This window comes from Martes martes (genome assembly GCF_963455335.1).
Source record: "Martes martes genome assembly, chromosome: Y".
In the NCBI taxonomy this organism is placed as follows: Eukaryota; Metazoa; Chordata; class Mammalia; order Carnivora; family Mustelidae; genus Martes; species Martes martes.
Window position 1 is genome coordinate 16,852,038 of NC_137907.1, and position 15,436 is coordinate 16,867,473.

At 40.4% G+C, this 15,436-nt stretch overlaps 1 protein-coding gene across 1 annotated transcript; it reads right to left on the reverse strand.

The window, feature by feature from the left end:
- Nucleotides 1-691: 691 nt before the first annotated feature.
- On the reverse strand, nucleotides 692-2,798 carry LOC308337767 (thymosin beta-4). The gene is made up of 3 exons (XM_080795964.1): nucleotides 2,740-2,798; nucleotides 1,536-1,649; nucleotides 692-1,079 (listed from the first exon to the last, which is right to left on the reverse strand). The coding sequence occupies exons 2-3, from the start codon at nucleotides 1,633-1,635 to the stop codon at nucleotides 1,045-1,047; spliced, it is 135 nt and encodes a 44-aa protein (XP_080652090.1). The 5' UTR covers nucleotides 1,636-1,649; nucleotides 2,740-2,798; the 3' UTR covers nucleotides 692-1,044.
- Between the last annotated feature and the right edge of the window lie 12,638 nt (nucleotides 2,799-15,436).

Below are 15,436 nucleotides of genomic sequence, written 5' to 3' on the forward strand. Positions count from 1 at the left end.
ATCAGGCTCTCTGCTCAGCGGGGAGCCTGCTTCGCCCTCTCTCTCTGCCTGCCTCTCTGCCTACTTGTGATCTGTCAGTCAAATAAATAAATAAAATCTTAAAAAAAAAAAATGCAATTTTGCTCATTTTTCATCTTAAAAGATTGCTTGAATTCTATGTATGCCAATGCCAGCAACTGATTAAGTAACCAAGTTGTTTGATACCAGAAATATGCTATAAAAGCTGCCTTTTGATTATATAAATTCAATTATCTTATCAAAAGTTTTAAGATTGGAAGTACTTATATTTTTTAAAGACTTTGAGAGAGAATGAGAAAGAGCATGAAAGGGGGAAGGGTCAGAGAGAGAAGCAGACTCTCCCCTAAGCTAGGAGCCTGATATAGGACTGAGACTCCAAGATCATGACCTGAGCAGAAGCAGTCAATTAACCAAGTAAGCCACCCAGGCTCCCTCCAAGTATATTCTTGATAAAACTTTGATACTGCTCATGGGAGTTCAGTCAGCTGAAGAAAATGATCTCTCAACTAATCTGTAGGATGTATTTTATGTATCTGAGTAAACCCATTTTTATGCTGTAACAGGATATTCCCAAATCATCGATGTTTGTCACTTATTTTTACCCAATGAGACCAAGAGGTAGGTTCTCTTGCATGGATTTCAGGTGAGAATAAGCCACTCTTTCCAAACATACCACATTTTAAACTTTTTATTTGCATATTAAAAAATTGTGCATTCCAATACTTAAAATCATTCAAAGAAAAAAATGGCATTCTGACTAAACTGCATTTTACCGCCCGCAAGACACCTTGGTCCAACTTAGCTTTTACTAGTTGTGCCCACCCAGCTTCTTCCTTCCCCTGCCGATGTATAGGAGGCTTGACTTCCCAGTCAGTAGTTCATATTCTTTGATAAGAATAAGGGCAGCACAGTCATTTAAACTTGATCCAACATCTTTGCATCTTACAAAGTTAAACAGCTAAAAGAAGTAAAATAAGAAGGCAATGCTTGTGGAATGTACAGTGCATATTGGCGGCACCCGCCTCATTACGATTCTCCTGCTTGCTTCTCCTGTTCAATCGCTGTGACAGGAAAAAAAGAAAAAAGAGATGGAAGGAGCTCATTAGGCAGACTCAGTACAGCCTAGTGCTGAAGTGTAAGATTATCGTACTTTTTATTTACAGGTATCTTCCCATATCTTAAAAATCCAAGTATCAAGTCATCCCATCGGGAAAATAGTACCATTAAAAAACCATTTTAACAGATAAAATGGCATAATAGTGCATATTAATATAGTATACCAAGCATCCCATCATTATTAAAGCCCTGTTGTTTGTTGGCTGCAAAACAATTCTTAATTAACCTTTCCAGGCCACATTCATCATAAAAACTGTCAGCTCCTCCCCCGCACTCCCTGGTTCCCCACCCCCCACTCCCCTCCCTTCCCAGTCGCGGTCCTTCTCCCAGCCACTCCCATCCTCCCTCCAGCCCAACATTTTTCTCCAGGGTCTGGGGGAGGGTGGGGGGGGGGGGCTTACTTTCTTTTGAAGGCAGTGGATTTTTCTCTTGTGTTTCTGTCTTCTTCAATTTCGACTTATCGAATTTCTCAATCTCCGCCATATCGGGTTTGTCAGACATGGTTGCAGAGGAAGCTGCATATACAAAGCCAAGAGAGAGGTTGAGATCGAGCGAGCGATCCACCCTTGTCTCCCCCGGCTCAGAAATGCGCTTTTGCCCTCGCATCCCCCGCCTGAAACCCCACCTCTCCCTCCTTCCGCTTTCATTGAAGGCTACAGCTCGTCCTCCTGCTATACACACAAAAAAACCCCTCTTCATTATTTCCAAATGCGGGGGGCCAAACTGGGAAGATCGCCCTCTCATTAGGAGGCGAATCTTTCGGAATAATGAGACTGACTACCATGGGTGTCTGTTACAATGTCCGAAAATTAAAATCTGGCTGGAAGAGTGAAACCATGTCAAATGGCGGGGGATTTGGCGGGGGGGGGTTGGGATCGAGTAGAAATTCTTTAAAAAATGAAGCCGAGGCTGCACAAGTCTCCCCCAGAGATGCGGGCCCATGCTGCTTTTCTCTGCTCACAAAGGCGGCAGATGCAGCCGGCACCCCGACCACCGCCCTACCGCCGCCTCGCTCACGCTCAACAATGCAGCCGGCCGCGCACAAAGCGGACCCACACCCCGAACACCAGTCCTCATCTGCGTTTAGGGGCAATTCGGCAACCCCTGCAAGAAGGGTTGGATGTTCCTCCTCCCCGCCATTATAGCCCAGCCACCCTAAATCTGGACAGACGGAGTCTAAGAAGCCATCAGAGACTACAGGAAAAACGTTAATTGTCAAAGCTCCGGGCTTGGGGGGGGGGGGGGGTGGGAGTTAGAACAAAGGATTTTTCTGTTCCAGATTCATCACCGGCTAAGAGGCAGTGCAGAACGCCCGGGCGGGGCGGGGGGGGGCAGTGGGTAGGAGAAGAAAAACGCTCCCCGGAGCTGCACGGCCAAACGCCCGATTTGGGGGGGGGGGGTGGTCTTTAAATCACCAAGTTCCCGACCCCGTACCCCAGCTTCTGGAAGGGTCTGGCATTCCCTAGGCCCCAAGGCAGGCTTCCCGGGAGGACCCTCTGGGCTGCGCTGTAGGGACGCCTCCGCAGGGAGACGGGCGCCGAGGGGCGAGCGCGGGCGCCGGGCGCGAAAGGACCGAGGGCAGGAGGCAGGGGCCCCGGGGCTCACCGGAGCGAGGTGCACGAGCGAGGAAAGACCGGTCTGCTCAGTTGCCGCCGCCGAATGCCGGGCGGGGCGCGCCGCGCGCTGCTTTATGCGCGCTCGTATGTAAATGAGGTGACGTCACCCGCGGGCCCGCTTAACTCCTTCGCGCCTGATCTCCGCCCGGTCCGGGGGCCGGCCTGGCGTTTGGGGGACCCCCGCCCGGCGTGCACCGGTGCACCCTAACCGCCACGACGGCGGAAAATTACAAGGAGCCAAAGCCCCCTCCCCCCCCGCACTTCCTGCATCATGCATTTCCCCCGCCTCCTGTCTATTTTATCATAATGGATTTTTGCCACAGCCGCGCAGACCTGCTCTTGGGGACCGGGCAGGGTAACTGAGGGTTTGGCCGGTGCCTAGGGGGACAGGCATTCCCTCACTGCGAAGCCGGCTTTGTCTGGTGCGCACATCCCCGAGCGAGGGTGCGGTGGCCGCGCTGGAGGGCCTCGCCCACTGCAGGGGTGCGATTCCTGTGACTCAGCTTTCGAGCCGGCCGAGGGCCTTCGCCCCACCCCGGCCCTCTTTGTCTCCTCAACCGGCTTCTCCTGAAACTGGTTCTTAATTTTAAGAAAGTTTCCTCACGGTAACATGTATATTTTTTTTCATCGTTATAATTTCTGTGAGCACCCAAATCAAATGTCGAGTTGAAGTTGTACGGATTTTAGGCTAACAGCAAGGAAGTTCTTTTTCTTTTCTGTTCCTTATTTTTCTAAATATGAAAGTGATTGCTAACAAGCCCCTGTTGAATCTCATCTCTTAAAGATGAACATTTAATTTAAAAAATCAAACTCTACATTTTAAAGGGAGCATTTTTTTGCAAAAGATGTTTTTGAATTTTGCTGCTTTAAGTTACATCTCTCAGATTTACATAAAAAGCAGTTTTCAAAATGGCACCGGACTGAATACTACTGACTCCACTTTTTGAACTGTTTTTTGAACTGTTATAAATGCCGTACTTTGAACCAATAAATGGCAAATGAAAGAAAAACGACCAAAGATTCAAAAACTCCTACTTGAGATGGTTTTGAGACACAAAGTAGTATGAATAACACTCCCAAGGAAATGTTTCCAGAAACTCTTTTCCTAATCATGTATACGAGAAAATTTGACTCGCTGGGAACCAAAGTCAGGTATTAGATAAGACCCTTAAAAGCCACTGCAAAAACAGCTCCAACTTCCTCATTTATTCATCCATTTCATTTCCTTCTGGGGGTGGGAGAGTTTGGTGACTGTCTGGCTCCCTAGTTCAGAGCATGATGGGAAGCTGCAATTCTACTCTGTGAATGAGAGCACTGGGCCTTTTTTCCACACATTTTGTTTTTTTCAGACACAGGATGTCACCTCTCTGGTTACACATTTCCATAACCCTATGCTACCTAACTGGTTAGAAAGTCCATTTCAATAATGGACACTCAGAAAAGATCATGCAAGATGAATTTTTGGCCCATTTCATCTGGCAGCTACATTATATAATTTCTATACGCTCTTTCTTCCACTTTGCCTCATTCACCTGCAGTGAAAACGCACTTCTTTCCTCCCGGGTGTCTGTGGCTACAGATGAATATCACCCATGGATTTTCTTCAGAAAGGGTTAGACCTTGCAGAGCAGTATCTACAAAAGAAAGAAAAGAGCTGAAACTTGTAAACATCTAGAGAATTGGTAAAAAGCAGTCTTCTGGGTTATATGAATATTGACAGAATGAGTGGAAGAGAAAGAGGAGACAACTCTGAAAGGAAGTCTACCATACTGGGGTATTTTGAAAACTGCTCTTCATGTAAATCTGAAAGATGTAACTTAAAGTAGCAAAATTCAAAAACATCTTTTGCAAAAAATGCTCCCTTTAAAATGTAGAGTTTGATTTTTTAAATTAAATGTTCATCTTTAAGAGATGAGATTCAACAGGGGCTTGTTAGCAATCACTTTCATATTTAGAAAAATAAGGAACAGAAAAGAAAAAGAACTTCCTTGTTGTTAGCCTAAAATCCGTACAACTTCAACTTGACATTTGATTTGGGTGCTCACAGAAATTATAGTGATGAAAAAAATATACATGTTACCGTGAGGAAACTTTCTTAAAATTAAGATGAGAAGTTGTACAGAAGTCTAAATGCTTAGGACAGTACATGACCATAACCATTTTGTATTATTACAGTGATGATGATGACAAAGAGTTAAGAAAAACAAATACTGTAGTGCTTCATATTAAGTAAAATTTTAAGATTTTTTTTAAGATTTTATTTTTTATTTGACACAGAGAGAGAGATCACAAGTAGACAGAGCAGCAGGCAGAGAGAGAGTGAAGGAAACAGGTTCCCTGCTGAGCAGAGAGCCCGATGATGCGGGGCTTGATCCCAGTACCCTTGGATCATGACCTGAGCCGAAGGCAGAGACTTAAACCACTGAGCCACCCAGGTGCCCCTAAAATTTTAAGATTTTTAAGAAATATTATTTCTCACAAGCTCCTACGAAAATGACATAGATATTTTGTATTTTTGCAGCAAATATAAAAATGACTCCCACTGGCTGATAACTTGTAATAGGCATTGTAATAGGGGTTTTACATTTGTTTCCCGCTTTCCTGCCTGTTGTCCTTCTATGAGGAGAGTTTTAGAGATGGGGATACTGAACTGAGAGATCCATCATTGTAATAATTCAGCTGGTAGCCACTGTATATTATTTGTGCTAACGAGTGCGTAAGTTTTCACCACAGTCCCCAAGTCTGATCCTGAGAATCATCAGGAAGCATATGAGATGGGGGCAGCCTGCTTTGTCTCCCATAGCACCTGGGAGACAGTAGTTGCTCAAAAAACAGTTACGGCCTTGCATTGAACTGACTTGCTTTAGTGAGGAAGATTCCTGAACCCAGCTCTGCAAAGCTTTGAACCTGTGGCTCTAGACACCTTGCTTTCTTCCCCAGACAATTCAAACTTTTCAATATTAATGTTTCAGATGTCAGAAATAATTCCTTCTCACTAAAGCTACCATTATAAGTGGGTTAGTATGCTTTGGGCACAGCCACCATGGAGGTGAAGTTTTCAATCCCAATTGAAAAGGCAGAGGCTGAGACCAGCAACAGAACCACAGGTGCGCTTCCATCTTGTATCTTTTGGGGGGGAAGATGGGTGAAGCACCCACCAGCGGCTGGCCTGGCCTTCCTCAGTTCATGGACCCTGGTACCCTTGTGCCAAGAGACCCTGCCTTGGATGGTGGCCCACCTCCAAAGTCCATGCCCAGTGGAACCAGGAAGAAGGGTCAGGATAAATTGCATTTTATTTTCCTTTCTGGGGTAGACCTGGGAAAGATTTGTACCTATTTTCAAAGCTGGAGAAATAGCCCTGGAACTCTGGGTTCTTAAAATTCATCCATTGTTTTTTACCTATTAAATTCTATACAGAGAAGTGGCCAGAAGAAGAGAAGAAAGAAGAAAGTGACCTCAGCAAAGCTCCCAACCCTTTGTTTTCTCAAATAAACTTCAAACCTTTGTCTCAGTTTCAGGGCCTCCTTCCATCTGCCCTACCTGCCTGTGCCCCACTATCCCTGGTGACCCCGCAATCTCTATCCATTCATGTAAATCCCTTTAGAGACACAGCCCAAGGCCCCCCTGCCCCCAACAACAGGGAAGGGATATTCGGTGGGCTGTCTGTATATAATACCTACCTCAATTCTCACCCTCTGCAGTAGGCAAGACTACCCGCATTTCACTCCTGAAAACCCCCGAAGCTCCGAGAATCTAAGCCAGCCGTCCTGCCATCAAACACACCGGCCTGTCTCAGGAGCCTCTGCCCGCCCCCGGGGCCATCTGTCCCCAACCCCAGAGTGTCTCCGGGACTCCCACCCGCCGCAGCTCCACTGGCGCTCAGTGTGATGGTAACAGAAGGCTCCCTGGGCTAGTGTGCTACAAATGAGTGCAGGAGACCGCAGGAGAAGAGAGGAGCCCAAGGCAGCTCTCAAGCATGTCAAACGTGCCGCTCCCTTTCCTGCTCACTTTGTCCATCTGATGGAGTCTGAAAGCCAAGAGGAACTTTAAGGGGGATCTCACTCAACCCAGTTCTCTCCCCATGACTTGAATTCGCCTCTACAACAGCCCTTCCAAGTGGTTGCTCAGTCTATGCACAGCAAGGGCAACAAGACAGAAATTTTCAAGTATCTGCAAGGGCTGGAGAGTTTGGTGAGAGCTTGCCTAGGCTGAGAGAAGGTGACAGGAAATAACGTGGAGAGACAGGCAGGTGTGACATTGTGTAATAATAAGAGTAACAACAATAACAGCAATCATGACCATAATAATGGCAGTAGTTATAGCAAACATTTTTTGAAAGTATATTATATTCCAAGGAGTTTCACATGTAATATCTCCCTAAATCCTCCCAGAATACTACAGGACTGGCACTGTTATTCTCCGTTGCAGATGTGGAAATCCTAGAGATATTAAATGTATTGTTCAAGATCACACATTTCATCCCACACAGTTAAAGCCAGAGGCAGTTTGAACTCTGACTAGGTGGCTCAGAAGCCATGTCATTTAAGCACAATAAATTTCTCTAATCCCAAACTAAGAGCTTTAAATTTTTTTTATGGGCCAATATAAGAGTAAAGTTATAATCTGTCTCATTAAACCATCCATGATTTCCATCATTACAACTGTAATATATAGGCATTATAATAATATTCATATAAATGAAAATTTTGCTTGTCCCAATTTTCAAATTATTATAGAAACTCAGTCTGTTCTTTTTTCCCCCTAATTCTACAAATACCAATGCATTTGCAATAGACAGAATTTTTATCATGAAAATTGGTAGTTTTACACAGCTTTTCACTTCTTTAACATTTTCCTAGCAGCCATTCATATTACAACTGTTAAAAAAAATAACAGGTCCAATAACATATTGAAAGAGAAAGCATTACTTATACTCAACAGCCTACTATGTTAAAAATTATTAACTTGTTCCAGTGTGAAACAAAATTATCATTTCCAATCATACATGTTTACATATTTTAATGTGCTTTTTTTGTGGACATCAAAACTATTTCATAGAACATAGCTCCCTCATTACCAGGAGGTAATAACTGACTTTGCAAGAAAAGTATCTATTATATCAGCACAGCTTATAGACAACTGACCGAAATAAAATCCAAATGAAGCCAAGAATAAGCAGGGCTCTTTGTGTGGCTTAATGCTCTGGTAACACTCTCTTAAAATTCTTAATAATTTTGAGCAAAGAGCCCTGACCTTTCATTTCAGAGTGTGTCCCCATGTTATAAGTCAGTCCTGCCCTTCTCACTCTCATTCTTTGTATATCTCCAATGCCCCCTGGTTATCCCTAGAATGTAGGAATGGGACCTTCTACGCATGGGCACTTTCTCCTGCCTACAGTGCCTCTCTGATCATTGCCATCTATGCTGACCAAGTGTGGAAATATCTGTTCTTGGCTCAGTTGAGAAGGAGGTAGCAATCTGTAAAGGGACTTTTTATCAAGAAACAGGAAAATAAATGTTAAAGAATTAAAAAAACACAGAATAAAAACAAAAACATCCAAGCAAACAAATGCTGTCTTAATTGCAGTAGAGTATAGACATAGATTGAACTGACTGGCACAGCTCAGAGGTTGCAGGATCCTGGTTCATGTAATCATCGTTAGGACCCATGGGAGGAGGTGCTGATACCAGATGAATGTTCTGAGATGGCTGGGTCCAGCATTAGTGAGATTCTTCATTCCTTCATTGATTTTGTCTCCAATTGAGTATCATTGTCTTTCACCAGGACTGAACTATGCTTTGCCCAGAAGTCACCTCTAGGCAATCCTGGTCTTTTACCTTAGTGAGAAAGGAAGTTCCTTACATGACCTGAATGGTTTCTTTTCACGGTTCTTAGGCTGCTTATTTTGACCGTGCAATGAAGGTTTTTGACTGTCTTAGAAGTTTTCCAGATTCCCCAATTTCAATCTACTCCTTGTGCTTGTAGATTGATTTGAGTGTACATGGGATGGTTTGGCCTCTTCCCCTTCTGGTAAGCTTCAGTCTGAACCTGGTTGCCCTGGGAACCATGACCGGTGACAGTCAGCTTATTTTTCTAGGCCCTGTTCCAGGTGCACTCCTCCTTTCCTTTCTGGCTCTCCATGGGATTTCTTCAGTTCTCAGCTTACTTATGAATGAAAATTGACTGGTTTGTACCACAGCTAATGAAGAAGATCCTGACCATAATCTCCTTTCACTTACGCAGTTGTCTCTGATGTGTGCAATCACAAGAGCCCTCTCTGAGGAAAAATTCCATAGACATAATTTTCACCAAAGCAAGAAGAGGAGGATGCAAGCCTTTCACACATAAACCAAATAGGAGGTCAATGAAAGCACCAGGAGTAGGATAATTCAGTTTCAAGTTTATACTGTGTAACTAGAGAAAGTCACCAATACAGTTTCTGAGAGATAATTGAAGAGCTGGTATAGCTATGAATAAACAGGATAAACCACTGAATAATTTTAATTTTGCATTTTTTTCTACCATTTATTTCTGCATATTCTATTCGTGGCCTTAATTCTGCAGTCTATAACAGCAAGTTATCTAGAAGTTCATAAGAACAAAGAAATTGGATGTCAGTTGGAGGAAACTAGCTTATAGGTGTCACTTACACATTAGGATTTAATAATTCCTTATATGATTCATACTTATATGGTGTTTATAATTTATTTGCTGTATTTTCTCATCTTTTGTGGCATTTTATTCTTAATGCTTTAAGTATATATAGATAAAGAACATTGGTATGACTATTTCATATAGGATGAAGCAGCACAGAGAGCTTAAATAGCTGAGTGAAGACCACAAAGGAAAAGTCCTTGTTTTCAGCTGTGGGCCCATACTTTGTTCAGGCATGATTTTAGGTACTAGAGTTCACGTAATCCATAGCTTAAGAGGAAAACTATATATGTAGGAAAATAAGGAGCCAAATCCAGTTTTTAATGAAATTCAGTCATTGAAGAGCCATATTTTCTTAGCTTTAAGACTTTGTGTTGATACTTGTATTGTTCCCAATGCTAACAAATAATAGCAAACCTGGTTTTGTTCTAATAGTGGTGGTGCTGATGGTATATTTTGTTAGTCATTGTCTTCTATACATCCGTTTCTCAGGTTTAGAACTGCTTGGCTTCCAAATTTGCTTTTTTTTCTTAGATTTTGTTTGTTTGACAGAGTGAGAGAGAACACACAAATAGAGGAAACAGCAGGCAGAGGGAGAAGCAGCATACATCCTGCTGAGCAGAGAGCCCCAGCAGAAGCAGGACTCTATCCCAGGATCCTAGGATCATGACCTGTGCCAAAGGCAGAAACGTAACTGACTGAACCACTCATATGCCCCCAAATTTACTCATTTTTAAAAATAGATTCCCAAGATATTTCTATTTCTTTAACACTCATAGTCCTGGACACAGAGAGTGAGCATACATTTGAACTTAAACATGTATGTCTACTTTTCTACATATATATGTATATTTCCTATATATATGTATTTTCTATGTGTATATGTATTTTCTACATATATATGTATATATGTGTATATATATACCATATGCAGATGTGGGAAGATAGGTTAATAATTCAGTTTGGGTGAAGAGATGTATTTTAATATCTAAATTTTGTATTTGGACTTTAAATTTGCATAAAGGTCTTAACTTTTTGTTAGTATATTATATTTAGTTTACAGAATTTTACTTATTTATTTATTTTTAAAAGGTTTTATTTATTTATTTGACAGAGAGAGATCACAAGCAGGCAGAGAGGCAGGCAGAGAGAGAGGAGGAAGCAGTCTCCCCGCTGAGCAGAGAGCCTGATGCAGGGCTCGATCCCAGGACCCAAAGATTGTGACCTGAGGTGACGGCAGAGGCTTTAACCCACTGAGGCACCCAGGCACCCCCAGAATTTTTTAAAAGTGGAAAGATACATAGACAGAAGCCAGTATTTTATCATATTAAACCAATATCAGGTATATTATTTCATTTAATCCTTCATCAAAATACTTAAAGGTAAATACTATTATCCTCAGTTTCACCTGGAGGAAAACCATGGCTCAAGATACAAAGTTAAATTGGTATTTTAATAAAGATTCCCAAACACAGAGAAACACTTTTGTTGAAAGATATACATAGTCAAAACTTTTTGTTAAATTTCAGTACTTCCAATCTTAGTTGTTTTATAGCATGCCCCCTCAAAAAAACTCAATTGATATGATTCCCTGCACTTAATTTAAAAAATAATTTTCCCCATTCAACAAATATTTATTGACAGTATTTTATAACATACAGTATTCTAGTAACCAAGGATAAATCAGTAAACAAAATGTACACACTTGAGAAATTGGCTTCATAGTGGGAGAAAAAGTATATAAAATTAATAAATATGAGATATGATTAATATTTAGTATATTAGAAGTTGTACAAGAAAAAGAGCAAAGGAATGAGTTGAAAGTCTGCATAAAAGCTTCATTAACTATCATCCAAAGCAACACTTCAAGAGAACAAAGTGAGTCATACAAATGTCTGAAGGAGGGTGTTCAAGGGGAAAGTTATAGCCAATTCCAAGACCTGAGAAGGACTTGTGCCTACACATGAAGGTCAACATGGCAAAAGCAGATGATGATCCAAAGATGTATAAGGTCTGAGATCAAACAGGGAAGTTTATCTTAGGGGAGAATGGGATGACTGGTGAAAATCATGAAGGGTTTTCCAGGTCATCTTAAGAATTTCAATCTTCTCTTTTTACATAAATTACAAAGTAATGTATGAGAGATAAATGCTGTGATTTGATTTAGGTCAGAAAGGGATAGTACTGATTGCAGGTTTGAGGGTAGAGTTGATCACCTCAGAGGTCACTGAAAGAGATTCAACTGTAGATGATGAGTACTCACATACTAGATGCAGTTTGAAATCAGAGCCAGTAGAATTTGATAATTGAGAGGATCTAGGTTTAGAGAAGATGAGAACTCAAGTAACTGAGGATTTTGTTCTTGACAATTAGAAAGATGGAGTTGCAATTCACCTACCCTTGGGAAAGCTGTGAAGGCATTTTAATGAAGATTTTCCCTCTGTCTTCTTTTATTCTGCATGTTGCCCTACAGGGAGGATATCATGGCTATCACTTCCAAGTAGGAAGTGTGAACCACTGGAATTGAAACTGAGTTGACTCTGGGACATTACTTGGCAGCTACTGGGTATTAGTACATGTCAGTTAGGCAAGAGAGACTTAAAATTTCTACTAATTTTTGTGCTAAGGGGAATTTGGGAAAAAAGAAAATAATTACTGGAAAATAAATTACTATTTCTATTTATTATTACTATTTCTATTACTATTCTAGAAAATAAATTACTATTATATTATGTATAAGAATATTAAATTTCCAGTAGAGGGAGATGGGCATGAAACTGGATAAGAAGGAATGGAAGAAAGGAAGGTCTCTGTACTGGAGTCTAAATACAAACTGCAGGCAGAGTTCCTCCCTCCTCAAAGGACCTCATTCTTTTAATTTTTCTTTCTTAAAATTTTCTCCAACTGATTGAATGAGGATTGTGTCCCTAGTAAAAAAGGTAATCTGCTTCATTCAAACTCTACTGATTAAATGTTAATTAATCAGTTAATAAATTAATTAATAAAATTAATAAAATTAATCAGTTAATAAATCAGACTAATATTTGGCCAAACCAAGGGAAACAATACACATACAATACACACATTAAATTACCTACCACACCATAGGAGAGGAACCATAATTTTGCTTCCACTTTTTTGTTCTGCCTGAGACCCCTGGAAAAACAAATGGATTAATAAGATAAAGCACACAGAAATTTATTAACAACTGTAACTCCTGTGTACATGGGGAATACCCAGGAAAACTGAGTAAACCAAAGAAGTGATTTAAAATAAAGGAATACATAGCAATTTAACAGGGAAAGAGTAAATTACATTTAGGAAAGATGACTGGTTCTTCAGAAAAATACAAGACAGGTAAGTTAGTTTGTGACAACTTTGTCTGGGTGTGCTGTGTTGTAGTGTCCTCTCTTAGGACTAGAGTCAATCTTCCCTAGTTGATAAAACTCCCAGGAAGGGGATTTAATGACAGTTGAGTTCCTTCTAGAAGATCTGCATTTAGTCAGATAGGGGACTTCTGAGAAAGCCTCTCTCTGTACGTGTTATTTTTCAAATGCCTTCAACTTAAAGTAGTCTATGTTAACAAAGCGCTACATTTTGGGATTACATGATCTGCTACTTTTGAAACACTGTTTTTCCAAAACTATCAAGAGTAAGTTATAAATATAATTTAATTAGAACATTTTAATGTACATATATCAAGAAAAGCATAGTCTCTAACACAGCTATAGTACAATTATGAATACTAGGAAAATTTGTATTACTACAATACTGTTATGTAATCCACGGACCTTATAGAAATTTTGACTATTAGCCTAATATCAACCTTACAACATTTTCTTTTACTTATCCAGTTTCCAACGTAGGATCATACATCACATTTAATTGTCATACTCCATCATATGAATCAGTTTGTCCTATTATTGGGATGTTAAGTTTAATCACTTGAATAGGTGTTATTTGCCTAGTGTAAAAATTTTTTTAAGTTATTCTCTTTAAAGTGCCTGAATTGTCTACATGGTGTGAGTTTTTTAGGTCTCTTTAGGGAGAACTCCTGGCTCCATTATGATACAATTAATTGCTGCTTCAGTGGAGTTGAATTACTTTCCTCAGCATGCAAAAATCCAAGTGAAATTATGTATAGGATTAAGGGATACAAAGAGACCATATCAGTGCTATATCCTATTTAGAAGTAATTTAGTTCTCTTTTGAGCAACACTACAAACTTCATTGCATATGCTGGTTCCAAAGAGAAAATTTTAAAGGGTAAAATAGGTTAAAAATCATTCACAGAATGGTATATTTTAAAATATATACATATATAATTGTGACAAAACACTCCAAATAAATTTACTCTTGTTATATCGCTCTGAGTAGACAAAGTGAGTCTTTAGTCTAAGAACAAGAAATCTTTCCAGACAGTATTTTCTTATGTTCCACCAGTAATGTCTTGCAGTGGCTATATATCTAGAAGGTTTTAATAAACATTTTTTAGTTGAAAATCCTCTACTCTCCACCAGTTGTGCTGGAGGATATTGATGAATAGTTTGGGGGAATCCATGGCTAAAAATAACATCATCTACATAGTGCTTGTCATAGTCAGGCACTATCCTAAGTGTTTTATATTTACCCCAGCATATCTCTTGTGAAGGTAAAAATCTTATTTTTGGGAGGAAAAAACTAAGACATATAGAGGCAACATATGCAAAGTCTCCTAGGTTGTAACACAAGCATTTAATAGGTAGTTTTAAGTTTTATTTTTCAGCATTCCATTTGTGTTTCCCCCGCACCTCAAACAGAGGCTGCAAATAAAGAAAAGATCTCACATACTACAGAACAAAGTCATCTGTCACAATTAAGATTGTTTTGCAGGGGTCCCAAGATGGCAGCATAGGAAAATTCTGAACTAACCTCTTCTGACAGACATGTCAAATCTTCACCTACATATAGAGCAACTCCTTCTAAAGAAAAACTGAGGGCTGCCTAAACATCTGAACAACAAAGGGAGAAGGAACCATATAAAGAATGTCAGGAGAGATACAGGTTCACAATGGCAATGTCCCTCCATGATACTGCGAACTGTAGTTGGAGGAATAGAACTGTGGAACTGCATAAATACTTTCCCAAATTGGACATGAGAGGAAACAAAAACAAAAAAAATCAAAATCATACCATGTTTTGAAGGTCAATAAAACTCTAAGTAAACCCATTTATTGACCCTAGAGTATTGGACCCATAGTGGGTAAACTACTGGAATTCACACCAGATTTGGAGGTGCTACAGAGTGCCTTTGTTTATATACCTCTTCTACCTAATAGTACAGATGGAAACAGGACCCAAATTCTATAGCTGGCCCATCACCTCACTGAACCCTGGACTTATAGGTCACACCAGCCCTAAGAGTCTCTTGTTGTGGCCCCAGCATGGTACAAAGGATGGCAAGACACCTCTGGGCCAATCCTGCTTTAGCTCCTATCATTTTCATTTTTTGTACTATCTTTGTGTGGGTTTGATATCAAGGTAATGCTTGTAAAATAAATTGGGAAGAATTTCTTCCTGTTTATTTTTGGGAAGTCTGAGAAGAGTATTTCGTCTTCTTTAAATATTTGATAGACTTCATCTGTGTCAGGACACTCATCTGCACCAAAATCTTAGCATTCCCCAGAATTCCCCCAAGGGAGGCATGACCATGAAGCACTCCAGGACCCAACTTCAAACTCTGTCTCATGTACCCCTAGTCAGCCAACCAAATCCACCAGACACATGCAGTCTACAGAAGGAAGACTGCTGCACAGGCAATTCTTTGAAGTTTTAGAGAACTAGCTGTTCTGCCTAATTCATAAAAATAAACACAGAAAATAAAGTACTTTTTAAATGAAACATAGGAATATGTTCCAAACAAAACAATAAGTCAAACTTCCAAAAAAGAGCTAATGAAACTGATGGTTGGCAGATGGGAGGGGATGGACCAAGATGAATAAATAAACTGACACTACTGAAATACAAAGAATTATAAGAAAAATATGAAAAAT

Coding starts and splice junctions, on each gene's coding strand:
- LOC308337767 (XM_080795964.1), bottom strand. CDS start 1,635: ATGTCTGACAAACCCGATATGGCGGAGATTGAGAAATTCGATAAGTCG. Junction 1,080..1,535: donor TCCACTGCCTTCAAAAGAAA/GTAAGCCCCCCC, acceptor TTCCTGTCACAG/CGATTGAACAGGAGAAGCAA.